This window comes from Periophthalmus magnuspinnatus, chromosome 24 (genome assembly GCF_009829125.3).
Source record: "Periophthalmus magnuspinnatus isolate fPerMag1 chromosome 24, fPerMag1.2.pri, whole genome shotgun sequence".
In the NCBI taxonomy this organism is placed as follows: Eukaryota; Metazoa; Chordata; class Actinopteri; order Gobiiformes; family Gobiidae; genus Periophthalmus; species Periophthalmus magnuspinnatus.
In genome coordinates, this window is record NC_047149.1 from 14737031 (window position 1) to 14764808 (window position 27778).

The 27778-nt window shown below is 42.0% G+C and overlaps 1 protein-coding gene across 2 annotated transcripts; it reads right to left on the minus strand.

Moving 5' to 3' along the window:
• Positions 1-238: 238 nt before the first annotated feature.
• LOC117393046 (prospero homeobox protein 1-like) lies at positions 239-27778 on the minus strand. Of its 2 annotated transcripts, none has more exons than XM_055232080.1 (5): positions 25307-27778; positions 21503-23520; positions 18202-18309; positions 12859-13053; positions 239-1114 (listed from the first exon to the last, which is right to left on the minus strand). In XM_055232080.1, exons 2-5 carry the CDS (start codon positions 23453-23455, stop codon positions 929-931), a joined length of 2442 nt encoding a protein of 813 aa, XP_055088055.1. In that variant the 5' UTR covers positions 23456-23520; positions 25307-27778; the 3' UTR covers positions 239-928. The 2 variants fall into 2 exon arrangements, with proteins under 2 accessions (XP_055088055.1, XP_033847107.1); XM_033991216.2 differs by having other exon boundaries at positions 25572-27777.

Consider the following 27778-nt stretch of genomic DNA (forward strand, 5'->3'; position numbering starts at 1 on the left):
CAAAATAACTTAATCGAAGACTAAATAGATTTATTTTTTTATGTATATATTTTTTGTTTTTCCATTTTTGAACTTTCTCAGGACAAGTAGTGTTGCTGTAGCTTCTAACCTCATAAAAATATATAAACCATTTTAACCAACCATATACATGTTCTCAAAGCTTATGGTCAAAAACAAGCTTTATCTAAGCCAAGAAGAAAAGTCAAAGTGGAAAGACACACCAAAAGATGTAAAATAATAATAATAGTAATAATTTATTTTGTTTCTGCAGTGGCAATAAGGGACAAACAAAATCTCCAAGTGCCAATCCTCAGCAAGCATTGTTGACAAATAATCATAAACAACAACAATGTAACAATAATAATAATCATCAAAATATTGTACACCCCTTTAACACAGTGCCAGAGTTGCACACTTCAAAACATGGTCAAGTTCAGCAATCGAAATCTCACAGACCAGTGCAGACCACTCATGTCCAGTCAAAGATCCCAGAAGTCCAGTGTCAGTGGCTTCAAAATCAGTTCATTTGAGTAAAATCTATGTTCATAACAGTGTAATACAAGTGCCCCATTCACACATTCACAACTAAAGTTAGTTTTCATACAACAAGCCAAACAGATGAGGGATCACACAGTCCATAAAAGAAAAAAAACACCCAATAACATTAAAGTCTCTTCATTTCAGTAGATTCATAAAAAATAAACAAATAATAATAATAATAATAATAGTAATAATTATATAAGAACAACAACACAATAGCTAGGTTCATTCAGGAATCGCCGCAGTGGCCTTCAAATCGGGAATGCTACTTCATAACTTCCATACATTCAAAAATAAACAAAATCAAAAGGAAAAATTGGAACTCTTCAAAAATCAGATAAATAATATTAGGATGTTCAGAAGTAGAAAGAGGAGCAGGAATGGTGGTTTACTCGTGTAGGAGCTCTTGGAGACAGTTGGGGGATTTGAAAATCTCGGGCACCTCGCTGTCCAGTTTACAGATGACTTTGTAGATGGCCTTCTTCCAGGAGGGGTCCACGTCTTTACCGGCCACTATGGCGTTAAAAAACTCTCTGAGCGTGACCTCTGCCACCTCCAGGAACCGGTCGGGCACCTGCACACAGGCAAGAGAGAGAGTACATATTAAAATCTGTACAACAGTGTGGATGCGCAGACTTGGTTAAAATAAATCACCTTTTCCACTTTTTTTAAGTGAAGTAAACAGAATTCTCTAAAGAGTCAACGTAAAGTGCGAAAGGTAATGTAAACAAGAGCCAATAGTTAGATTAATAAAAATAAATGACATAATCTTTATTTTGTTAAATGAAGGTGTAAACTGACATAAAAATGTCTTCCTTGCCTGTAAATTTTTCTTGCATTTTGGTGTTGATGACATAGGTAGAGGTGTTTGTGGTTTTAGAAATCATTGCTACTTCCTGTATTTTGTACTTAATTCCTTCTTAATATTTTTGCCACTCAACTCATGTAAAACTGACAAATGTTTACCACAAGTACTGTCCCACCAAACCAAGTTATAATTAGAAAAAACTTAAAACCTGTCACTTTGAACATAAACAGTAGTACAAAGGCTTGGTGTTGCAGAGACAGATAACGAAACATTTAAAAGCAATAAAGTAGAAATAGAAGCTACTATGTCCATAATTTATTGAGACTATACACGTATTGTCTCATTGGTAACTTCCTTAAAATCTTATCAAGTTAGTGCCTACTTCTTCTAAAATCCTCAGGTTTTCTCACACATTACGCACACGTCTCCCACTTCCCCTGTGGCACTCTGAAGTATGTGACAGCTTTATGGACACCCTGTAAATCTGCATGTAGCGTAACGAGGAGCAGTGAAGGAGCGGGGCAGACCAAAGAGGAAGTACTAAACGTTTTGGGAGTACGGAGACACGCTGCCTCTTTAGTACTCCTGACAGTTGTGCTCACTAACACTATGGAGATGATTAGTCTGGCAAAGATCTGTGACACCTTCCCCCAAGCCAGCACTCTGTCAGATGCACACATGCTCATACACACATACGCACACACACCTCCAAGAGAGAAATATACAACAGCACACACAGCCGCCCAGGTTTGGCCCAGTCTCCCAGCCTTCAGGGGTCACCTGGCTGGATAGTGCTGACTCCCTCCCCCCCGCTCTCTCCTGGTGCCCAAACGCCTGACAGTGCTCCTCCATGCAGCGTCCTGCGGATACTCATCAGGAGTGTCAGGACGCGCCAAGGTTAGTGGCCACTGTAACGCGCACATAGACAGTCCAACACACACGCACTCAAGGGACAGCCAGCCGCCCCCCTCCAGGTGATGAATGGAGATGCCCTGTGCTCTGGCGCTGTCCAAAAGGTGAGGCGTGAATAAGAAGCTTGGCCAAGTAGAACCCCAAATATTAAACTCCCCATTGGGGCCATGCAAGTGATATAACTCATTGTTTGGGTTACTGTCACACATGGAACACTGGCCCAATGACCCTGAAGTGAGGGCATTTCTGTGTCTAAGTATACACCAGCTTTTCCCATAAGACTCCACAAAATGAGTCGTTCTGCATAGAACCATGTAGATGCAGGGAGTACCGCATTACTAAGAATATTCCTGCATGGAATTTCTCCTGACGTTTTGACTATAAAAGGACAGCAAAACGCTGACTGCAAGGAGAAAGCAATGTCAAGGAGAAAAGGGTATTGGTATTTCAGATCCTCTTGACTGAGAGAGCACGAGAGTGAGACTGTGAGGGAGGAGGGAGCAGGGAAGGAGGGGCCCACCAGGGTCTAAGGAGATGGACAGTGTGACATATGCTGATGCAGAGAATGGAGAAAAAGTGAAAGACAAAATAACAATTTTCAGACATGCATGTGACATCTTTGGTCCTTTTCCAGTGTCATATATATTACAAAATATTACCCAATATAATGAATGCCTAGCCAGAAATGAAAACACTCTATGTCAAGGTTTTACAGCCAGCCCAGCTAGGCTATGGTCACAATGTGATCATAATTGTTTTAAAAATGTAAACATTTTTCTTTTGCTTAAACTCATCAACAGTTGGACAAAACGTACAGTTATTTCCTGTGTACAATCCTTTGTTTTTGAGTATGAGCTGTCTTAACTGTCCGCGACCCCTCCCTCATCCCACCCGCCCCCTCCCTCCTGCCCTGTACTTTATCTCTCCCTCTCTCTGGGGTCAGCTGTTGGGCCTTTGTTCCAGGGGCATTGTGGGGGATTATCCGGTGTGGGCTCTCATTCACCCGGGCTGTCCGGTAAATGGGGCCAATCGCGTGGCTCACAATCCTTCATACATATTTCATAGGGCTTTTGAACAACTTCTCAGCAGAGCCCAAAATTAAAGGACAGATGTACAGAGAGGTGAGGAAGGAGGTGCCAATGGCAGAACAAGTAGTCAGATCAAGGGATGGAACAAGTATGATGGGAAGGTATTATTAGTCTACTTATTAATGCGTGTCATATGTTTGCTACTTTCAAAGGTATGCCCTGTTCGTTTGGAAGAAATCACTAATGACTAATAAAAAGTTTGACAGCCTGAAATGAAGTGAATAGTGGAGATTGTGACTGAGCTTCATGAGTGAAAATAATCTAAACTTTTACCATTGACAAATGCATTATAACTATTCTTTTCTGCCATGTAAAGGAAACACTGTGCTACAAAAGGAGTAACATGGAAGTTGACTTGGAAGCGGTCGCTCTGAGGTTGTTAATCACTCCCAGTCCATTTCTCTCCATCGGCCTCTCTTGTGACAGGTTGCTTTGAGACTGAAGGATAAGCTCTTTTTCAGAGAGAGGGAATCGGATTTCCTGCTTTTTTGATGAGATAATAAAATATGACGGAGGACAATGGAAGGCTGTGGACGGCTTGCTGGGAGCTATTCATTCTGCGCAGCAACCCCCCTGTCTTAAGACTGCTTAGACAAATGTTTAAAAAGGTAGCCAAGGGGCCCCTCCACTGAAGGCTACTGTTACACACTTGCTCTCATGTATGTATGTGTGTGTGTGTGTGGGTGTGGGTGTGTGTGTGTGTGTGTGTGTGCGTGCATGTACTGGTAAAGCCTGCAAAATCTCTTGTCTCCCGGTGACTCAGGGTTAGCTGTTTGTTTGGCCAGCATGTGTTTTCGCCCCTTCGCTTTTGGGAACTGTCAGGAGATGTATTGCACCTTCTATTTGCATAGCGTTGGCCAAACAAGACGAGACCCTGGAAGATAAGGCTATACAAGCGTCATGTGTGCGACTGGTGGCAAGCTGCAGCCTTGAAGGATGAAATGCAGGGACACACACTGCCAACCGGGTTAATTCCTAACTTGGGATGAGCCTGGGAATGCCGCACTTCCCATGTGTTTGGGCATACGAGGGCAGTCAGCAGGCCAAGTTCATGATACCTAAATATACACAACCTGAATTTACTTTTTTACTCTCCAAAAACTTTGTCCTTCTAATCAGTAATACAGCAGTTAACAGCCATTGTATTATTATCTGTCTTGTCTCAGTGATGTTATTGCTTTGGTTAGAATATTCCATGGTTTGGCATTAAACTTATCTGTACTGCATTTATTCTGTTACAGGTGTTTTATAGCTCAAAAATACAGTATTTCTACTGTGAATGAGGTCATGTCTCCACAGATCTGCCATATTGTGGAACGTTATAGGCAATACATTTCTCTATGAAGACAAGAAAAGTTACACCATGGACCTTTAAAATATTTCATTAGACCGATTTGTTGTTGTTGCACTTTCCCTTTTTTGGTATGTCTCTTTTTACAGTGTAAAAAACATACTAGATATTGAAATTGTTTACTTAAATATAACAGTTTTCCAATGATGATTCCACGGCATTGAAAAACCCAGTAATTTCCGTGGTTAACAAGTATGCTGGCTAACTTGTATGCTAACTTAAATTATTCTTAAGTTGGAAAAATGTGTAGTTGTTATTTGTATTCCTCAAAAACAAGAACAAAGAAGCTTTCCACTTGATACTGACCTGAAGTGACCTCTTTCAGAAATGACTCTAGTTTGTCACTGTGAAACATTTGAATAAAAACTGAAGTTGAGTGGGACTGTGACGTTTGACTGACTCGAGCCAGAACTTCCCAAACCTTGAACACGGCATGCATATCCAGAGCACGGCGTGTATCTGCTTGGATCAATAATCTACAAAGGCCTTGATAAGCCCTTGGCCCACACTGTCACTTTGGGCAAACACAACCCATGTTCTTCCTACCCCCTTTTTCTCTGCACTCGTCCCCAAGCCCCTGTGACTGATAAGACCGTGCCATGGCTGAGGTGGAGAGTCCAAAACAAGATACAAGATACTGGGACATATTGAACAGATTGTGAAACTTTGAATTCCCTCTATCTCAAGTATATAAGGCTAACGTTCCACACAAATAATCAATACTAGTAAGTCTTGTTAAAGTGTATAGTTTATAATGAATAAAGGCAGGAAACAGACGGCAAAGCTGAGCAAATAACGACTGCAGACTTTGCTGATAGCCTTGAGAACATGAAGCCTTGAAGTGCAGCGTGTCTTGTTGTGTGTATGTGTGTGTGTGGGTGTGTGCGCGCGTATGTGGTTTGTGTAATGTGTGCGTGTCTCTTAGCGTCACATGGGTTTTTCTCAAGGTGCAACTTCATCTTAAGAGTCAAGGACGGGGTCAAAAGCACTGATCAAATTGTACTGTCAGATGTTCTTCCATAGTGGAAAGTGTGTGTAAAGGGGCAGGTCTACAATCCAAAATTGCCTGTAGTTTATAAATAATGTTTTGAAAATGATTTGTGTTTAATGTAATGATTTTTATTAATATTTTGTGCTAGACGCGACCCTCAATCAAGACATGTACAGGCACTTTAGCACATTGTTAAAATATCGCCTGAATACTGTTATTGAGATAATGAAAAAACTATTGAGATATTCATTTTGTCAGACTGCCTGTGGTAACCCAGCAGTTATTTAAGAAAAAACGTTACGCTTAGAGATTGTATTGTGTATATAATAGCTATTGACTATGACGCTTACGATTCATAGCCATTGTAAACAGTAGGGGGACTCAAACATTGAAGCTTGGGTCTTTATGTCGACTTATGAATTCATGCAGAAGTCGCAAGCTGAGAAAGAGCAGGGAGGGGGGTCTCGAAGTGTTGTAGCAGGGCCTCTGGGGGTCACAAAGTCAGTGCGGCTGTGGGACACGGAGAAGCAGGAGGCAGAAGGCAAAGAGAAAGGCCAGGGCGTCTGGAAGATAGGCGCGGGACATCTGGAGAGGAGGAGATGGAGACCCAGGAAGAATAGCAGGCTCCAGGGGTATAGGAGGGGCGTGCGGGGAAACAATAAACGCATAGTGAGTGAAGGCAGAATGGAGCGTGGATGGAGGGAATGACATGTAACGACGATTTGCCAAAGATATGATAATGTAAATATAAAATGGGACGGTTCACATTCATGACTTTTTGACAGTTGGTTTCACTTTAAAGTTTGGATGTGCGTATTTTTCTTGCTTCAATTATAACTTTTTCTTATCTTTATGCAAAATATGACAGCAGCTTTGAAAATTTTGCAGCAGTTTCATACGATTTAATGACCCGTAACCAGACTTTCTTCACTATTGTCTCAACTTTTGCATTTCTTACCTCAAATCCAAATGATCTGCTATTGACATATTTCATGTATTAATTTTAACAGCACAAAATACATGGATGTATTTGGTCAAAAGCATAAGGGCACGGGAAGAAAGTACAAGATTCACTGGAGAGGTTATAGCTGACTGATCAGTTCTGTTACTAGGTGGCAATAAGAAGAGGACAGAGTAGACAGAGGCTCTTTGACACATCTGATGCACACCCTGGTCATTTTGGCATGAGTCCACTTCGCCACGCTTCATTAGTTCCACACACACACCCCAAAACAGCCCCGAAATAATGACATAATCAGCAGCTGTGCCACCGAGCCGGCTGGCCCTCACAAGGTGACCAGGGAACAGAGCAGGGAGGAGGGGGCACCAATCAAAATACGTTTCTCTATATGTAACAAAATCAAAACTACAGGGAAAATTTGTTTTATTTATTTTGGAGTTATTTCTAAATTTTGATTTTAGAATTTGGTGATTTAATCTGCTAAATCTTTGGTATTTTCATTATACATGGTGAGAAGAAAAGAGCTGTCAGGATACGTCAAAGCCTCGATCGCCGGAGGCCATTCACAGCAGCTGATCTCGCTTTCACCGCCTTTCTTGCACTAATTCTTCCTGGTAATTGTAACACCATTCAGCAATCATATCCTCAGATTAGCTTTCTACCATAATCTTTATCTATCCCTGCTCTTTTGTTATTAGATACTAGCGGGCCGTAGTGTCAAATGCCAAATGTAATTGATTTCTTGAGATTTATTTCATTTAGTGCATTTGATTATGTGATCAGTTATTCAGAGTTGCTGGTTATATTTGTCATCATTTCGTTTTTAGTATTGACCTTTTGAGTTGTGGTCACAACTTATTTCAATTGTCATTCCAACCCCATGAAAAATTATGACCACAGCTATAGCAATGAACTAAAATTATATGTTTTAAATTGGAAAAGCTCCTCAAATGTTGCATATAACAGAATCCATGAATGCCCCCTTTTTATGAAGAATACTTGCTATGATAATTAAACTTGTAGACAAAACAGTAACAGCTGTTTGTTCCATGTTATTCTATGTACTGTACGGCACTCAAATACATTTGAATAGTCCCTTTGCTTTACTTGAGACTGCAGGGATTTGAAGAGATAGAAGGATGAGCAGAAAGTATGTGTGCGTGCCTTGTTTGTGACCCGCTGTCAAATCGTATTGGATTTATTTTTGGCAGCTTTGATCCTGAATCTATACCGCAACTATTTCATCTTATTCCGGATCTTGTGCTTTATTCTTGTTTCAAATCTGTCCTCAAAGTGAGAGTGAGAGAGAATGCCGTAAGCGGTGCGTCTCTACACATAGTATCTTCATAGGCAAGTTTCTATATCTTTTCCTTCACACCACAAGCATGTCGATGACCTGTTGACCCCGAAACCCTAGAGGTCAAAATCAGGTCATGCAAACGTCTAAACTCATCCAAATGGGACCTCCCCTGTTCCAATAAGGAGACAAGGAAGGAGGAGGAGGAGAGAGGAGACATTAGCGATGCCGGGACGGAGAATACAAATGGATCCCCGAGTGGGACGTGAAGAGGAGGGCCGAGGGAGACAAGGGGGAAGGAGAGGTGAAGCGCACAATACAACGGGGCAAGGCAGTTGGACAGACAGCATCTGCTCTCAGCTCTCTGTGGCTCTTCTAATGGATGGAGAGAATTTGGGAGACAGAGGGAAGGAGCGATAGAGAGAGAGAGAGAAAGAAAGAACATGTGATTGAAAGAAGAGCTGAGTGAGAGAAAAGTGAACAATGACTTGGATCAGATAAGTGCGACTTCAAAGGGAAAGACGCCTAGTGTTTGGTATCACAACACAAGTACATGGGGGTACAGTTGGACCAGCAACTATTCAGGAAAAACGTGAATGTGGCTTCCAATTTTTCTTGGATGTTTGTCTTAAAAGCTTTTAAATGGTTATAATGAGTTATTGGGTATTCCCGTTCCCATTGACTGGTTCAGTGTAGCCTTGTCTTTGTAATATATTATACCTCTATTATTAGTTGGCTCCAAATTTGAAATGTTATGACTGACTGACTGGCTGAAATCTTTCACAGTATGGCATATGGCATTTAACGTCTCTTACTGGCATAGAAACTGGCAGGTGATACCATCAGGCCATGTTACAGGCTTCACAGGTCTCACATGTTTTTCAATGTATTTTTGAGCAATAAAAATACCTATTATTTATAAATATAAGATAAATTGATTTATTGCCATACTGTGGAATATTACAGGTAAAGCAATAACACTTTTTTTCTTTTTAAGTGTTCTTGATTTTTGAGCAAAAATAAAATTCAAAAATACTGTTTTATAGTCACTGAGGAACTTTGAACAAAATTAAATTATGCTTGCGGCCACATTTAACACCTGCATGTCCAAGCGCTGTTTCAAAGACCATTGAAGCTTCTACTTTGGGGAGGAGTGAAAACTTTGCCTTATTGAAATCGGAGAGTTTCCCAGAGCCATCATCATCATCGCGCCCCACCTCTTTTTGTGTGCGTGTATGTATGTGTGTGTGTGCGTGTGTATGTCCCAAACTATTAGCGAGGTCGCACACATTCTTGTCTTATGAAAGATGATGAGTGTGTTGTCATTGCAGGGCTTCAAAGACACAGGACACACTGAAGCCAGATTTTTCACTTGAGTCCTCACATGAAAGCGGGCGCTCGCTCAAAGTCAAGGCTGCTTTTTAGCTGAAGACTTTGATGAGCAGAAAAGATAGAAGAAGAGAAGGGTAGAAAACCAGGAGGGGGGCTTGAGAAACAGAGGAACGTAGGAACGCCGGGGTCTAGGTAATTAACGCCCGGCTCTTTAATTACCGATGGTGTTCATTCTGCCAGAAGCAATGTGACAATTAAGCCGTTAAAACTTCCTAATGGAGAGGATGGAAGACATGCAAAAGAGGAGGATGAAAGCGCGAAAGAGGCGACAGAAGGAAAAACGAAAAAACGGAAAAAAAAGTTGAGAACAATTGCCACAAAAGAGGAGCCGGAGTTCGTATTAGGCCAGCACAGTGACAGGGCAGATTAGCATCAAACAAGAAAGGCCATAGACGTGAATACAGAGGACATATTCTTTCCAAGCAAGTAACCAAGGTGGATGGGACTTTGATGACGCAGAAATCTGGCAAAGGGAAAACTCACTGTCGGGTTTATGTGCGCGCTTGCTGAATATGCGTAGGCTCGTGTTTCAAGTGGTGGTGCAGGAGGCAGGTAGAGGAGGAAGAGGAGGAGGAGGAGGGCTACCAAAAAATAAGGCCTAAGGGGCATCCTGATACACATTACCTCTATGATTCACCCGCGCAAACAGAAGAAATGTAACAAACGTCTCCGCGCACCTTCACAAGACTTTGCTAAATTCCCACACAAACATCTCGGTGGTTCAGAGCCCACGCACACACCCGGGCCAACGCTAATAACTCCTACATTAACTCCACAGACAGGAGCAGAATAGTGGAATCATTACAGGAGGTGTCACTAATGTACACTGGGACCCAGAGGAGCAGGGATTTGGAGAAAAAAGTGTGACGTCTAAAAGCTATAGTGAGAGATGTAATCATAGTCGTAGCTTTAAAATAGCTACCAACACAATGGCTATGTATTACATTACATTATAACTGTTCAGACTTATGATAGTCAGAATAAATTTGACCTTTTTTAGTCAGTATGGTAATATTAAAGATAATACTGTTATTTTGAGCTGAAGGTTACATTGTATTGTCAAGAACACCGTTTTTTTTTATCATAGTGGTGGTATTGGAAGTGTTGAGCCTATTGCTAAGAATCTAAATTAGATTTTAGTATTGTGACAGCATTATTCAGAATGTTTTTGAATTGTTCTAAACTAATTTTTTAATTACAGTATTTACTTAATGCTTTGAATCAATTTAGAAATGTACTGGACGGTTGTTGGACTTGGCATCTCTTTGTTTTGTTGATATTACACTGTATTGTAGATGAGAGAATGTATTACAAACTAGTTTGTCAGGGCTCTTACTTCCTCTTAAACTTATTTTTCTCTTATGTCAAGCACACTTCTCGCTCACAAGGCAGTTAGTTTGTCAAGGGGAGTTAAAATTTGCATGGCTGGGCAAATTTTCCTTGTGGTAATCAGCTCCTGTATCTCACAGACACCTGCCCGGCAAAAAAAACCTTAATATGCAAAACGCCCTCCACCTCCCTCCTCTGGTTTCTCTCCTCCACAGCCAACAGAAGACTTATTCACCCAGCCACGCACTCTTTTCCTCTCTGCCTGTCTTCTTGCAAATTTTCACATTTATGTATGCAAATAAGCTGTTCCCCTTAAGCCTGGTTCAACAGTACCTTCCTGGTACAAGCAAGACTGATGGTCCTGCCTGGAGGGTGAAGCCTGGAGTTTTATGGCTTATACAAAGAAGATTGCTGCATAAGTTATTTGCTTTTAAATGTACTTGAGGTATCTGACAAGCTAGAACGACTACGTGAACAGTTTAGTGCAGCTGAAAGAGGGATTAAGGTTGTTTTATTAAGGGGGTTATGCTATATCCCATTTGAGTCCTATGCAAATAGATGCGCTTGTTATTGCAAGAGATTTAAAACATACTTTGATGTCAGACAAAGAACTTAGACAGTTTGAAATGTTTACTTTGCACATATGGATATCACAAAGCATAATTTAATATGAAAAGAGAAGCTGATTCCAGGATTATGAAAAATGAATCCTAAAGGAGAGAACAAGTTTCCCGACCGTCGGATCTCCTTATAATAAGCAAAGACTGCAACACTATACAAGAATTCAAATCCCTATTCTTCTATAATTAATGTTGTCATATTAACACGTGTTTGTACAGAAATGCTCTTTACCTCAGATCACAACCAAGTGTTTAGGTGCATGGTCTTTCACAGCCTCCCCAAGGAGAGGTGGAGATGGATTGGAGGAGTGTACATGAGACCAGCCCCAGTGGACAAATAAAGCAGGAGAGGCAGATCCTAAACCACAGCCAACAGAAGCGCACCACTTTAAATGTGAGTGCTACAACAGTCCCAGCGCTCACAAGGGCACTTCCTTTTCTCCTCTGCTTCTTTACCCACAATTCCCTCTTCCTCCCTCCCTGCCCCACCGTCATCCCTTTGTCTCCGAGCTCTCACCCTCTTTCCCCTATCTATCCATCTATTCCTCCCCCCTTTCCTCTCAGTAAAACAGTAGGACGCTTAACCTTGATAACAGTGAGATCCCCCCCTCAAAGTGACACACACACACTCACACACACACACTCACACACGCAATGGAGAAATGCTTTGCCAGCATGCCAGGCCGGTCCAAGGGACGACTGTACCCTTCGAGGTGAACAGGACACAGGGAAATGCAGCAACAACAAAACACCCACGAGCACTCACTTACAGTATACGGACAAAGTGTTTCTTCAAAATAAAACCCAGGACGATTGTTCCCCGACTTTGACAAAGTAAAAGAGAAGTGTGACAAACGACATATGGTAAAGGTGAGGGTGTCTACTGAGAATTAGCAATATACTGTGTACTGTACTGGAAGATGCAGAGCCATACAGACCATATAACAGAAAAATGAGGACAGGGAAGTTAAATACGGTTCTCAAAAACACCTTTGCGTGCAGGCTGTAAACCACTAAAAGGAATTAAACATTAGGGAAGACAACTGGTTTCTTCCTCTTTGGACTTAAGTTCCTGTCCTTTCTTTGAGACTAATTAACAAAAATGAATTTCTTCTTTACATTGATGTCATGCCATTATTTGTGCATGAGGCTCACACAAAAAGGTTTCACACTTTTTTAAGTAGCCAACATTCCTAATACATCTGTAGCAGCCAATAAATTAGGCACTTTAAGATATTGTTATGGTTATTTTTACATTATGTGCTATTCATAGTAATGTGATGACATTCAGACAAAACTGTAATGTTGTTAAAAACTTGCTTTTATAATTTTGTCTATTCTTCCATGAAAGACAAAGCTCTTTTGCCACACAGTACATTGTGTCAAGCATTGCAGCATCTATAGGCGATGTGAACTTGACTGAGAAAGGACACAGAGAGATGTCATCCTACCCTCTCTGCACCTTCAAGTATCAGGTGTAATCCAAGCCTTCCCATAAGGACTACATTATTTCAGCACTGTTTGTCACGAAGCGAACACAGTTTGTATAGTCTAATATCTTTTGTGTACCTCAAAGTCGTTGGCCTTGTTGTAGTGCATGTTGAGGGCTCTGAAGAGTTCGCAGTCGCGGCTGACTCCGAGCTCATCCGCCCCTGTCACCCCGTCGTTGATGGCCTGTCTCGCAAACTTCTCCATCTGAATGTAGTAGAATTCTCGGAAGTTACTGAACCACTTGATCAGCTGGGACGTGATGCAGCGGTTGAACTGAAATTAAAGAGAAACAAGGTGTGAAATCGGATCAAAGAAATTGGATATAGTGAAGTTTGAGTTACAAGGTGTCTTCATAAGTCGTGATGAGGTGAAAAAGATGGCTGCAGTAAAGAGATGAATGATGAATGTGCTATACAGACAAACTTGGATTGGAACTTTACTTATATTTGCAATACTTATATGTGAGTGACTTTCAAAGCTTATTTATGTATAAATCTATTATACAGGATTAAATTAGGATCTTTTTGTTTACATAAAACATTGGAGAAAGTTAAAAGGATACAGGAAAAAGAGCAACAGAGTGAGTGAGGATAATAGAGACATTAATTTGGACAGCTCAGAAGGAGGAGGTGCCCCCGCTGGGACCAGACCTCCCCCTATCATAACCCCACCACAGAGACAGAGGTGGAGGGGCGCACCACAAACACATAATTGACCAGGACAACGATTAAGTCATCATCTGAAGCTGTCCTGGCCTGTGGGGGGCTCTAACATGTACTTAACCCCATTCAACAATTACACTCTTTTTATTTTTCCTCACTGCCAGGAACAAGTCCAAAGGAGAGGAAAAGAAAGGACCAAGAGACAGAGGATATGTGATCTGCGCCGCTCCGCTGGACTCAATAGGGCGAGGTAAACCTATTAAGAGTCCAGTGCTTTTTTCCGCCTGGTCTAAGTAGTGAAAACAAACTGTCTAAACATCCAGACCACTAGATAAGGCCCTCGGGGGGCACTGATAACTGCCTGCGCTAGTCACTGTAAAATACACCACTCACACTCATCCTTGAATATAAAAAATGCATGGCTGACATATAGGAGAGTGACCAAATATTGATTACAGAGTATTTAAGTTCACTGTTGAGCTGATCTGATAAAAAAGATCCCTGTGTTTATATTTAATGACATTTTACTTTATATATATATATATATATATATATATATATATATATATATGTGTGTGTGTATGTGTATATATATATATATATATATATATATGTGTATATATATATATATATATATATATATGTGTGTATATATATAATTATAAAAAATTCTAGCATAGCCAATAAGTTAAATACAATCCAAAATACACCGTCAAAACATGTAATGTAATAACATATTATGCTAACATAAAACTTCCCATTAAAATTTTTTTAAATAAAAATAAAAATCTCAATTTCACACTAATCTTCATAACCTCAAAATCTTTTATTAGCTCAGTGCTATAGACACCTCCTAATAGAGGCGTTCTCTTTCCTCCCCTCTGCTCTCTTTGTGGCGAAGAATGGGGGACAAAACACTACTAAACGCTGAGCGGACGGCTCACTAGGGAGGCCGAGTGGTTTTGACATGGAGATTAGGCTCTGGCTATTGTTCAGGACGTACATACACACACAATATATGCAGTTCACAATCTGGCGCGGCAGTGGAAAACAAACACAAGTGCACAAAGATGAATATGCATACAACACAGAGGAGACAGAGGATAGAGAAGTTGGGAATAGTTGGTTCAAGGTGGGATGAGGTAGAGGAGAGAGAGAGAGGGATCACTGCCATTTTGGGGATGACATAATGGTGAAAGCATAAGTCTCCCTGACATTGTTTGGCGGGACATGTGTGTGTATGGGATAGAGGATAGGTCCTAAAGTGCATGGTGAGCATAAATGTGAAAATGAGGAGAGGGAGGAGGACGGCGCAGGTCAGCCCCGATGGACAATGGCGTTTTGATGCTCGGGGGGGAGGAAGGGGTGTGATGGAGGGGTGATGAGGGGAGCAAGGGGGGTCCGGAACGTGAGTAGTCAGCAAGCCGGGGTCGTGACATGGGCGAGTCGAACAAACAAACTACTGACACTTACAAATACTACATCAGCTGCGGCGCGGGCTATTCTTAAACACACACAATGTATCAGACAGTACGACGTGATGGAGCGCAAACGCTTTTCACTCGCTAAGCCTTGCCTATTGAAAACTAGCCTAGTTGAGTGAATTGGCCGAGGTACGTGTTAGCATAGCATCTGTCTCATAGTAAGATTAAAGTCGGCGAAAGTGTTGCCATCCCTCAATCTTTAGACCTTAAGTGTCACCTTTGCTAGTGACACATACATTTTTCACTTCACAAGGATTACTTTATTATACTGACAGGCTGTTTGAGAAGAAGCCTCCTCTCAGCCAGGATTTCTTGACTGAAGCGCAACAAAAGCTACAATATTTACCGTAGATGCCGCTAAACAAGCTAAATTACGCTGTACTCCCAAATGAGGCGCCCCAGGGAATTTGTTTTTTGGCAAATGCCCCCGTCGCTTCCAGCAGTCTTGGTTCATTAAGTTGCTGGTGGGGTACAAAAGACCCCCTGATCGTGGCTGAGGACAAGAGAGCTCAGTGTAAAAAGGGGAGGTAATCGGTTCAAAGGCGCACATCACTGCAGCTCCTTAATCAGGGCTGGCAGGGGTCAGCCGGCAACGACACTATGGGAAATACATGTGTGTGGATATCCAAGTGTGTGTGTTAGGGCCAGGCGACCGAGGGGCAGATGAGAGAGACACGGAGAGTGCATTTCTCACACTCACACTCAAGAGGCTGTGAAAGGTCAGCACTTAGAGACAGCAGTGTAAGATATAGACCCCGGTCCTGTACATGCTGCGGACCACACTTAAGTCCAGAATAGGAAAACTGTCATGTAGACTTCAGTAACTCAGTATGTTGGTGTTGGTTGGTGTTTGTGGTCTGTCAGTTTGATGTAAAATAGCTGTTACCTTATTTCAATTTGACTTTTTACATGTCTTCTAGTAATCAATATAATAATTAGATATAATCTTTTCTGTGTTGGCCTGTGGCATCTGGTGTTAAAACCTATATGAGTCAGTCAGTACACAATCATGGAGGAGGTAGCTGATTTGGTGTTTTCTTTGAATATAAAAAAAAAATCTCTTGTATTGTAGTACAATCTGTTGATATAATAGCTCAATATAGGTGGCTAATTGTATTGATATATCTTTCTTAATTAGTTATTTTAAATTAAATACAAAGTCTACCAATGAGCTCAGAGTTTTGAGCTACACAACAAGTGCAGAGATGGACAGAATGACACACTATCATAAGCCCCTTCACAGTCATCAGGGCTTTCCACCTCTTCCTGTTTTTGCAGGAGTGAATTGTGGGAGATAATCTCTGGCTGCCTATTGGCTGACCACACACAAAAAGTGGCCCTGGAAAGTGAGCTTTTGTTACTGCAGCGACTCAAATCCAGAGGCTGGCTTTTCTTTCTCTCACACACTCGGCCCGACGAGGCGCACATACCACACCACAACATCAGCGAAAAAAAGACAAGAGAAGGAATGGCATTTAGAAAGAAGGGAAACCCTACTGACCTCTGTTATTCCACAGCACAGGGCTGGTTCAAATGAAGAGTTAGGGCTATTAGAGTCAAACTTTTAGCGAGGTGTGAAAAATGCATTTCACTAAATACAAAATGTTTTGGAGGTTCACTGTTTAGTCCTAAGAATATGTTTAATATTATATGCTTAAATTAAGATTAAATTTTATTGATAAGTTCATTAAAACATAAAATAATTATTTTTGGAATAATGCATTTAAATTACATGGATTTTCTTCTTTGACCTGCGCTCTATCTCGTGATTTCATTTTTTAAAATTATATGTGTGCATATATATATATATATATATATATATATATATATATATATATATATATATATATATATATATATATATATATAATTGGAAAAAAAAAGTATTTATTTATTTAGTTGTATTCACTATTTTTGTGCCATTTTGAGCAGTTATGTAAATTGCCTTGTTGATAGGGCTACATGCCATTAAAAGTAAGGCAAACCAAGTCATAGGTCTCTCATAGACATAGCTCACATTACAAAGGAAAATATTTTTAATTTGATTTGAATGATCTAATGTGTTCTAATTAATTACATCGCATCAACACAATGAATATTATTGTGACCTAAAATGTAAGCTATCATTGAGACACATGTCAAAACACCAAAAGTCAACAAAGTCACAATAGTCTTAAAAAGAGCTTAATGAGGGAGAAAGTGAGTGGTGGCGTCCCGCAGTTGTCGAGAGCAACCCACTTCCCACGTTCATTAGGTTCCTTACAACCCAAGCCTGATTAGTGCAGACTTAGGCTTCAAGACTTTTGTGTGAAGCTAAGAGGCCACACTAGCTGCATCTAATTAGATAGTCAGTCTCATTCCCATACATGTCTGCTAATGTACAGCTTGAGCTCATTGTCTTCACTGAAAACAAAAACAAACTGATATGTCTCATAATCCCCTTAACTATCTTGACCTTGTTTAATTATCTGATGAGACCATTCAGGAAGAGGCCACTTTCTTGTAACTAGTCAATCAACTAATGGTAGTCAGAACCTGTGGTAAAAATAAAAATTATTTTTAAAAAAATCTACACTACATTTGTTTTCTAATTACACAATAGCAAACTTATGAGCAACTTATATTTGCCTTTATGAACATTGCTTATAGATTTGGACCAATCATTTGAGAGATAGTCACATGACAAGGTTGGTGGCACTGGTTTCCAAGTGGGGGCAGCTGGGAGTAAAGAGAACCTTTATCTTCTGATTTGAATAAGATGGCCTGGATCTGTCACTGTGTTTACCCCTCTGTATGGTCCAAGAGGGGTGTGCAAACAACAACAAAATGTGCAAAAACTCGGTCAGACACAACAACGCCCATTGTGTAACTATTTGTGCTACGTCGACATTGTTAGCTAGTCTTAATATTCTGTAGGTCTCAGTTGGGCTAATGCTATGCCCTCTATCCACTGTGCACTTTGTAGGTAACCACTCCTGTCGCTAAGCTCCATCCTCCCATCTGCCCTGCCCACAGAGCCATTACTCATCTGTGCCTGGTCGCTTCATGTAAACTTCCTCTTCTTACATCTTTTGCATAAAACCATAACTTAACAAATGGGAGAAGGACTTTTTTTTCCGAGATCAACAAGCCACCATTGTCTACAGTAACTGAAGCTGATTGTTAAATTTAAACACTTCCTCTGTGTTAAGGCAGTTGCATTTACAGAAAATGAGTATAAGAAAAAGAAGTGATGGAAGACTGTGATAAGCAATAGTTTATAGATTGAAACTCACCTTCACATCAGAGAAGTACATCTTTAGCATGTTGGAGCTGGGATAGCGAGTGTAGAAAAACATGAGCTTGGCCTTCTTCAGGTGATTGGGTGAAAGACCCTCCTGGATCTGAAATAGCTGCTATTAAGGACACATAAAAGGAGAAGGAGAAATATGTATTTGTTTAGGTTTATTTAATCTGCGAATGATTAGCTGCTGAATTCACAAGAAAATGTAACTCACATGAGAGCTAACCAAATTTCTTTCAAGCCTCGATGCTGACGGGAGTATGAAGACAGTGCACCAAGGCAGAAGCTTTTGCATGTGATTAGAATAGTTTATATCAGGTGTAAGTGTCACGGTAAATAAAAACGCTGGCTAGCTCTGCTCTGCTTTTTACATAAGGAGACTCATTTCACAGTCAAAGTAAGTCTTTGCCTACACTCCGCGCTCACCTCCACCCAAAAAGGGAAGAAGAAAAAAACGAGACATTTGCATATCACAGACAAAGACAGCAGTTAACGCCAGTGACGGGCAAGAATGCCTAATGGCTTGGCGACAACACGTGCCAACCCTGAATATGACAGTGTGTTGTTGGCTTAATATCAATAGCCAAACATTATCTGTATGAGGAGTGATGTGCACAACCTTCTCAGGCCATCTCCAAATACATGTCAGAGGCCTCGTCTTCTTAATGGATAGCTTGGATTGAAGACGATGAAGATGGGCTGTAGGGGCACCTTGAGGGAGAGCATGGTTCCAACCTTCAATTACACCCCTCCTCCTCCCCGTGCTCCACCCCTGCCCCCCAGGCGTTCTGCCTCTGCCAAAGCCTTGGAGGAGCACACGAAGGAGGAGGAGAAGGAGAAAGGGGCTTCTGTGAGCCTTTGGACGGAGCCGGAGATTGGGGGGACCGGAGCACATCTGCGCCACTGAACGGCCCAAGCCATTTCCATGGTGAATTAACAGCCGTATAATGCATCTGATAATATCAATCTGGAGAAGAAGACATTGAAAGGAGCTCGGGATGGGGGGGCGGGACGCATATGAAAACCTCAGGCTGTTTCAACAAGGGTTTTCATCAACTAGGCAATACAGGGCTTTAAATTATACACTAGGTACAGCCCTAAGTTTTTATGAAGACTGTTTACACTTGACTGGACAAAATACATTGGGTGACGTTATTTATGATCTAACAGGGGTGGCTCTGATCGTTAAAGTCAGTCAAGTGTCCAGATGTAGCTGTAACTATAGAGTCGGAAGGAGGCATCAGCTGGGAGATTGGATTGCCCTTGGCCCCAGGGTTACATGGCAAAGCCACACCGGGCTGGCTCCTTAAAGAGCCTGTCTACTTTGTCTGATTCACCGAGCACAGGGAGAGAGACAGGGAGGCTGTGTGCGCAGCGAGGGTCTTGTGGGGGAAACCCTGGCAGACTGGTGTTACTCTGTCAGGCCTGGCCAAAAGAGCAGCACTCCACTCTCCACACCACACCATCTGCTGCAAGTGGACCAACACAATGGCTGCTCACACAGACTGAGAGCACAGGAAAAGGCGCCCTTTCAACCAGACTATAGCTGGATTTGTTTGTGTGAAAGCTTTGCGTTTGCACTAAGAATTATTTGTTTTTGCAAATTTAATTAGGATTATAATTTTTCTTCACTGCTAAATTACAAATGATTTTAAAACAAAGCGAGTTTGGTTTTACCCCTGAATGTGATATCAGTCCCTTTCAGATGACAATTAAGACGCTTCATATCACCTAATGAGGCATTTTCATTTTCAATTCACTCACAGCTTGCAAATGTAATTGTGATTGGACTTAGGGGTGGCGTGCAGGGCTATTATTTTGTCATGATGGTGCACTCACACCAGCTGGCCCACTGTTCGCATGCCACATCTGACAAGACATCATCATTCTCACAACACTTCCCCGTAGCACAAAGTCATGAGGGGGAAAATAGCTGCTCCTCTTCCTAATTTCAGGTGTAAGGACAAGAATATTTGGAGTCGAGTGGAGAACAAATGTGGAAATTGATAGCAGCCATCTGCTCCTCAAATCGCTCGAGCTGCTGAACTTGAACGCACCCCATAAAATGTCAAACTGTCCCTGACTTCTAAAACTCAAAGATGAAACTTACAAAAGTTCAACCAATGGTCAACTTTGTCAAATCAAATAGACTATAAATAGTTTCCTAATTTTTAACTGGACATGTACACCTGGAAAGAGTCTGCAATTTCTAATGCAACAATAAAGCCACAACATCTGGCATATGTGCTTACTGGTTGATTGTTGTCTACTTTCTCTCAGTGAGTGTATGTCTATCTCCCTCTTTTCATCCCTCCATCGGGAACCAGTAGAAGCAAAGGATTATGGATCTCTGGAAAGCGTTCACCCTTGGGTCAGAAGACAAGACAAGGCGAGGTAATGAAAGATAAACAGCTCGCTGCAAACACCTGTTAACGTCCGCTTCAAAGAAAGAACAGGGAGGAGGGGGGCGGTGGTTGTACAGGGAGAGAAAACAAAAAAAGAAGTATTCGGCTGCCAAGCAACAGCCGAAGGGCCCCCCAGGCTGTTGACAGATCTTTATGAAATGAAAAAAAGAGAAGAGAGACGACAATGATAGTGGGCCTTTTACAACAGCGATAGGTGATAAGGAAGAGGGAAAACACAAGCACTCATAAATATACATCTTTACTGAGTCCTCAGGCGAACCTTTAGTGAGAAACAACACACTACACAGATGTAAAATAAAATGACATATTCTCCTGGTCATTACTTACAGAATTAGTTAAGCACGAAAAGCAATAACTGGAAACACAATGGCAAGGCCAAGGTGGTATCGCAGAAACAGAGAAGGACTGAATGTGTCTATTAGCCTTGAGTCTCCAGGGGGGTCAATTTGAGCCTCCCACTGGGCATAGCCTCTTTATCCGCAGGCCACTGTTGGGGCACTCTGGGGTTAACTATAAGGGACACTATACAAGACCATTGTTTGCCAAGTTTCATTACGCTATCTCCTTCCTTCCCTGTGACCATTTTTATAAAAGGAATTGGGGCAGTAAATGTCGTAGGGAACTAATCTTTGTAAGTAAGTGATATGTGACTGGAGAGCTTTGAAAGCACTCGAGGTTGAAGATGGAAGAAAAGATTATCTGGTGTTGTGGGAATGAAGATGTATCGGTGTAAAAATGAATAAACAGATATATTAAAATGTGTAAGAGAGAACAACAGTCAGATTAGTCAATATTTTGACTAGAAAACTTGAAAACTTTACTAGATTCATCTGTTAATGCTGTGGTTACTACTGTATAAAAGGATACATTGCTGCCGGAGTAGGGCGAGATGTCGGCCATGTCTTGGAGGTCGCTGCACTCAGATTTGATGAGGGACAGAGACAGAGATTCGGCTGTGCTGCCGGGGTGTGCTGGTGAAAGAGAGCGATGGTGGTGGTGGTGACTTAGGTGGTGACCGGCCATCTTGGTCCTCAAACTGGTAGTTTCTCGGGACAGGTCCATGGAATCAGGTGAGGACCGGTCTTTCCCTCCATAACCACCTGTGGGTGCTCCCAGAGGGCTCTGAAAAGGGTAACCTAAGAGTGGAATGGGAAAAGGGTGCCTGAAAGATGGGGGGCTGAAGCCCATAGAGGCAGACAGTGAGGAGGGGTGGAGGGCTGGGTGGTGGTGCCCACCATGGGCCCCTACAGCTGAGGACTGGTGGTGATGTTCACTGGGAGTCTTCCTCACCACTAGAGGCAGAGCCTCTGTTTGGTCGTTGGCTGGCCCTGGCAGGCCTGGCATACTGGCAAAAGAGTCCAGAGGGTTGGGAATGATGACATCACCAAAGCACTGCAGGCGTTGGTTGGCTGTGTGGAAGTTAGGATTGTCTCCGTTCACTGTGGGGGGAAACCTTTCAGGAGGGAGGGAGAGTGGGGGGAAGGCTTGTTGAGGTGTGGGACGTGGAGGCTTGGCAAAAACTTTGACCACCGTGTCCACCACTTGGGTCATGGCTGAGTTGAGTTCCTGCTTCAGTGTTTCAGCCAGCTGTTTTCCTTCAGGATGCATTGGGCCCTTGCGTCCCAGCCCCTCTCTCCGTGGCTTGTCTCCATCCAGCAGAGCTTGTTCCTGAAGTAGTGCTCTGGCCCGGTCCAGGAAATGGCCTGGGTCCAGGTCAGACATCTCATTGTCAGAGCGCAGGTCCTCTCCACTTCTTTCATCAGCACCATTGTCGGAGCGGGCCGGGCTGTCCTCAGACATGTTTCCTATATCATTATGAAGGTCGTTGTGGAGCTCATTGTGTTCAGAGTCATCTGTTGAGTCATAGATCTGAAAGAACTTCTCCTGGAGCTGCCGCAGCTGCTTCTGCATGTCCTCCAGTTGGAGCTTGAGTTGCCTGCGCTCCTCTATCTTCTGCTCCTTCCTTTGACACACCAGCTGGGTGAAGCTCTGCTGCTGCTGCTGAGGCAGGCGCTGCTTGCGCTTGTTCTCTCGGTTGCTGCTGCACACCTCCCCACCCCGGGGGCTGCTGGGGGCCTGCTGCTGGGAGTTGGGGGGAGGGCAGTCTAACTCCATGTCCCGATCTGCGTCAATGTCGTGGTCACGCTCATGTCGAGACGAAGCAGGTACGACCACACTGGGTGAGTGGCTCATGCCGCGAATAATGTTCTCTACGCGGGCTCGCTTGGCACGCAGATGTTCATCATTGAGACGCTCAATGTCAAAGTTGGCCAGGCCAGGAGGACGGCCAAAGGGAGACAAGCACTCCTGAGGTGTGCTGTCCTGGGACGAGTTACTGCATGCATCTTCTTGAGGTGCTTCTGAACTTGTATTGGAAAGCCCTGAGTTAGAGAAGCCCATATCCCTTTCACCTCTGTCCCCTCGCTCATGCCCTCCTCCATTCTTCGCAATGTTATTTTTGAGAAGCTGAGAGATGATAGTGGTGCCAGGGAAGGGCATCATGGCATCCTCATATGAGTTAGCCCTCTTCAGTAGCTTTCGCAGAACATTCGATTTGGACTCACTGTCACTAGCTGACACTACGCCAGGCCCACCGTGTGGCTGCACTACAGAGCAATCCATGGAGTCTGTGTCTGATCCGTGGTGAGAGTGGGAGCTCAGAGAGTTCATGGCACTGAAAATGGCTGCTTTGGCGCGAGCAATGCTATCTGCAGTGGTGGCTCCTGAGGCTATGCTGCCCACTGTCCTCTTCACACCAATGTCCACACGTCTGCGTTTGGTCTGTCTGTTCAGAAGGGAGTCGCTGTCATGGTCCGGCATCACGTGCTGCGGCTATTGGGCCATATCCCGCAGGTCACTCCTCTTAGCCAAAGCCTTTTGTGTATCTGAGGACAGAGTTTATAGACATGCGTTATCACAGGACAAATCATATTTAATGTATAAAACATTTTACCTAAACCTGTGAATACAGGGTTTGAATCAGGAGAGATATAAGTAGGCTACTATATAAACACATAAACATGATTAGATTTGATGAACTTCAGAGATTTGTGTGGTTAGAATTAGGCCTTTGCTCAACATTCCAGGGCAAAGTCCTACATTTTATCCTTTCCCCTGATACACGCCACGAGACACTGAACCAGTTCCCACGGAGCACAAAGCTGCATAAAATTATGATAATTACTTAAGTAGTTGTCCTCATTTACATATACGAGCCCTATGAGCCCACACAGGGACAATTAACAAAATAGATAAATAAAATCTGAAACTGAGAAATGTAGAACTTGTACTTGTTTCAAATTTCTGTTAATTCTATTGTTATTCACCTCTAAAAGCGGCACAAACTCACACAAGCTTAAATTTTATGTTTTTAAGTTTGGTGTAATAAGGCTGGAATATTATTTTGTACCCATACTTTTTTTTTTTCTCTTAATTGCAGTTGTGAGTTGACATTAATCAATATGGCCATCATATCAGAGGAAAAGGAGAGAGTGACACATAAAAGAAACACAAAACAGGCCTATTGATTTTGGTGCCAGCGTGAGCTCACTTCTGTGTTTTTTGTTTGTCTTTTCATCTGGCAAGGGCAGTTAATTCTGCTTAAATGAATAGGTCAAGGGGGTCAACTCTGGCAAGGAACAACCTAAAGTGTTCTTACAAAAACCCTAATGCCCCTCTGAAAGCAAAACGTTTTGTCAGTACAGGCCTGCATCGATAATGGTGTGAGCAGCAGTTAGCAACAAGGTAAGTCCGATCTCCAGAAAACCAAGACCAAAAACTAAAAATTCCTTATATTTTACGTGTAAAACTATTATTCTACTTTTCTCTTCTATGATATATGAAAATTAAAACACTGATGTGAGAAAAACTGTTCCAAAAAAGAACATAAACAGATTTTAAGACTTTTAAACACATCCTGAAATATGCATATTCTATTTAATTGCGATTGTAATTTTAGTATTTAACTACACATTTGACTAACTTTTATCACATATGACAAAATACTATTTAAACTACTTAGCTGACCTAGTTTATGAATTTGATGCACATATTGCCATAAGGAATCTGTACTGCTCACAAAGTCATTCTAATTTTGTTGTGTGTAACAACAATAAAATCTCATGAATGTAAAATAAAACACAAAACAAATAAAACATATTTGAAGCTCATAAAACAGTCCATGTAACTCCAACTTGACAATGAGCTTCAAATAGTCTTTAGCACCTGTCTTTTCTGACGGAGCACCTGTCTTCTGTTGCCCATGCGCACTCACACTCTTTGTCACTCACAGAGACGCTTTAAACTATTACTTTACAATTAATTAGGCTACACCTGTTTTATCAACTTGTCAACTTCCACTTCCTCTATATCAGGGAAATTCATATCTCAGCAGTACAAGTTCACATCATATTTTTATCAAAACTTAAAAAAAAAAGTTTTATTTTCTGCGCGCGATTTTTACATATAAAATGACCAGAATATAAAGACAGAGCGAAACACATCTGTTCACAAGCGCAGCGATCGTCCTTGATCATTAAATGTCATAGAACAACCAATACATTCAAACCACAAACTGGAGTAAAATGGGATTGTGGCGCAAATCAAATTCATCTAAAGTACAAAGTTTCTTTCTGTTTTTAAGTCCCTGAAGCGCGCTCTTTACAAACTTACTTCTATAAGTGTGAACCAACTCTCCAATCTGCGCTGTGATGAAGAAGGCTGGGCTACGCGTATCATCCTTGCAATAAAAAACCCACTGTACCGCTGCTCACTCAACTCTCCACCAGGACCAGAGCGGAACGGCACAGAGCAAATACAACCACGTACATGGACACATAATTGGATGTTGATGAGAAGAATGGATTTATTAGTTTGTTTTACGCACAGCACGGCGAGGCACACATAGGAGACACAGCGCGAGGACAAGGTTACTCACCCTTTAGACGAACAGAGGACTGTTTCAAACTCCCAAAGGCGTCAAAAGGGAAGTTTCTCTGAGGAGGGATGAATATTTTTCAAAGAGCTGGACAAAGAGTCGCGACAAAGTGGATTGAAACGGGTGTCACGGGTCCGTCGTCCGTCTATCCTCAGATACGGACGCGTGGGATGCAAGAGGCACTGTGATGCAGGAGCGCTCCTCGGCCACTAAAAAGATTCACTTTAAGACGCGGCAGAAGGAAACAGGAAGACGTGCGCGTCACGAAACGTCCCGGTGATGTAAGAGGGGCGAGCGAACCAATAAGAAGCCTTCTCTCGGTACGGGGCCGGAGGATGATGTACAGAACTTGACCACACAACGGGACTTGAGTGAAAGAGAGAGAGAGAGAGAGAAGAGGGATTGACAGAACAGGAGAGAGGGCGAGAGAGGGGGGAAGGAAACGGGCACTCTACGGGTGTCTTCTCAAAGCTCCGGTGTGAAATGAATAACGCGTGTGCCGTTATAAAATACTGACTGTGGCTGTACAGTTTTAATATTAGATATTTTTCTCCTCAAAAGATAATGTAAGTTACATTTTAGAGACAATTTATTTAATATCACACTTTTAAAGTCAAATCAAATAAAACCAAATATCATATTTAAAGCCTCTTCATATCAAATAGTCCAATGTGGACATTTACTCAGGTGACAATAATAACCCAGTTGGAATAATGCATGTTAATTATTACTTCAAGCCTTGATTCCGTATGAAAAAGAATGTTTTAATGCGCACACCTCCCAATGTTCACTTTTACAGACTCGATAAGGAGTCAGTGTAATACAAATCACAAATATAAACGTGTTGGCAATGGCTTTATAGACTGTTGAATTACTAAATTACAACGTGTGTTTTTCTAGCCCGTTATTTTTATTCTTTGTTCCTGTGGCATTGTGTAAAAATGCTTAGTTAAGTCTGGTGTGGTTGAAGCGTTACTTGGGCATTTTGGGTTCACTCTGGCATGCTGGACTCATATTTGACGCACCGTATTTTATGTCACGTTGTGATTTATGGACAAACTCCACGCGCGTTGTCCGTGTCTGCTGTGGAATTCACATGATCCGGGACAAGCCAAAATATAAGCGGAGATAAGCGCCTCAAACGGCCGAGACACGACACGCAGGTATCTCACTGGACCTGTTGAAATTTTGCGCAAAAATTCATTTGGACTGTTAATTAACGTAAGAGAAATAAATTTCAATATATCTAAGCCCTGTTCCTCCAAGAAAAATACATTTATGTTATCGTGTTAATTTGACGTCTAATAATTTCCCGTGGATTTTTGATGCCCACTTTTCACGCGTAAACACATGATGTTTTACAAATGTATTCCCTAGAGATTATTCCCTATCCAGTTCACATTTTAGAAGGCTCTGAAATGCTTTTTAACGACTGTCTCAAAGGGATAATATTTTTGACTTTCACATTTTCCCTCTGTCGTCACTCCTGTCTTTTTATATCGCTTGAATAAATACGGGGTCATAGCTGAGCTCTCATAAAGCCTTTCCACTGCGCGCTGCGTCAGGTGCCAGAAAGATGCCAGGAAATAGGCGCGTCTACTTTCCACTTTGCCAGGCGTGCTGTGATATTTAAGAGCAATCAAATTGGGCAAAGTTTGCGATCTGAAGAGCTGTTTTCCAAAGCAGATGTCGTCGGCCTGTTGCGCGCTTGGCCTCGACTCCCTCGGGTGCCTCCGGTGCGCGCACACGGGTTGAGAACACACATACACAAGTCCGGTGTTTAGAGGGAGGCAGACAGCGCTGTTTGGAAACGGAAACTCGGAAACGGGTGTCTCTTAAACGGCCCGGTCCAGGTGGCTTAATTGCGCCTTACTGCTATTTTTGTAGGGTTTAGACGCAGGCCCAAAAAGAAAAAAAAGTTAAAGAGCTGTTGAAAGTAAAGCTGTCCCTCGGGTGCTGTAAAAGGTGCGTGGTTTGATCGCTTTCTGACCGCTGTTAAGTACCCTGGTGCGTATTAGACAAAAGCCAGTCATGTGAACGACTCATCCTTATTATTCTTTTTTTTATGCTTTTGTTAATGTCAATACTAAATGGTGGGATTATAAAACATAACAACATAAACAAAATCAACTAACCATGGCTTAATAAAAGTTTGTATTAAATAATTAATTGTTAAAACACTGTACAATTTTCCTAATAAAATTAAA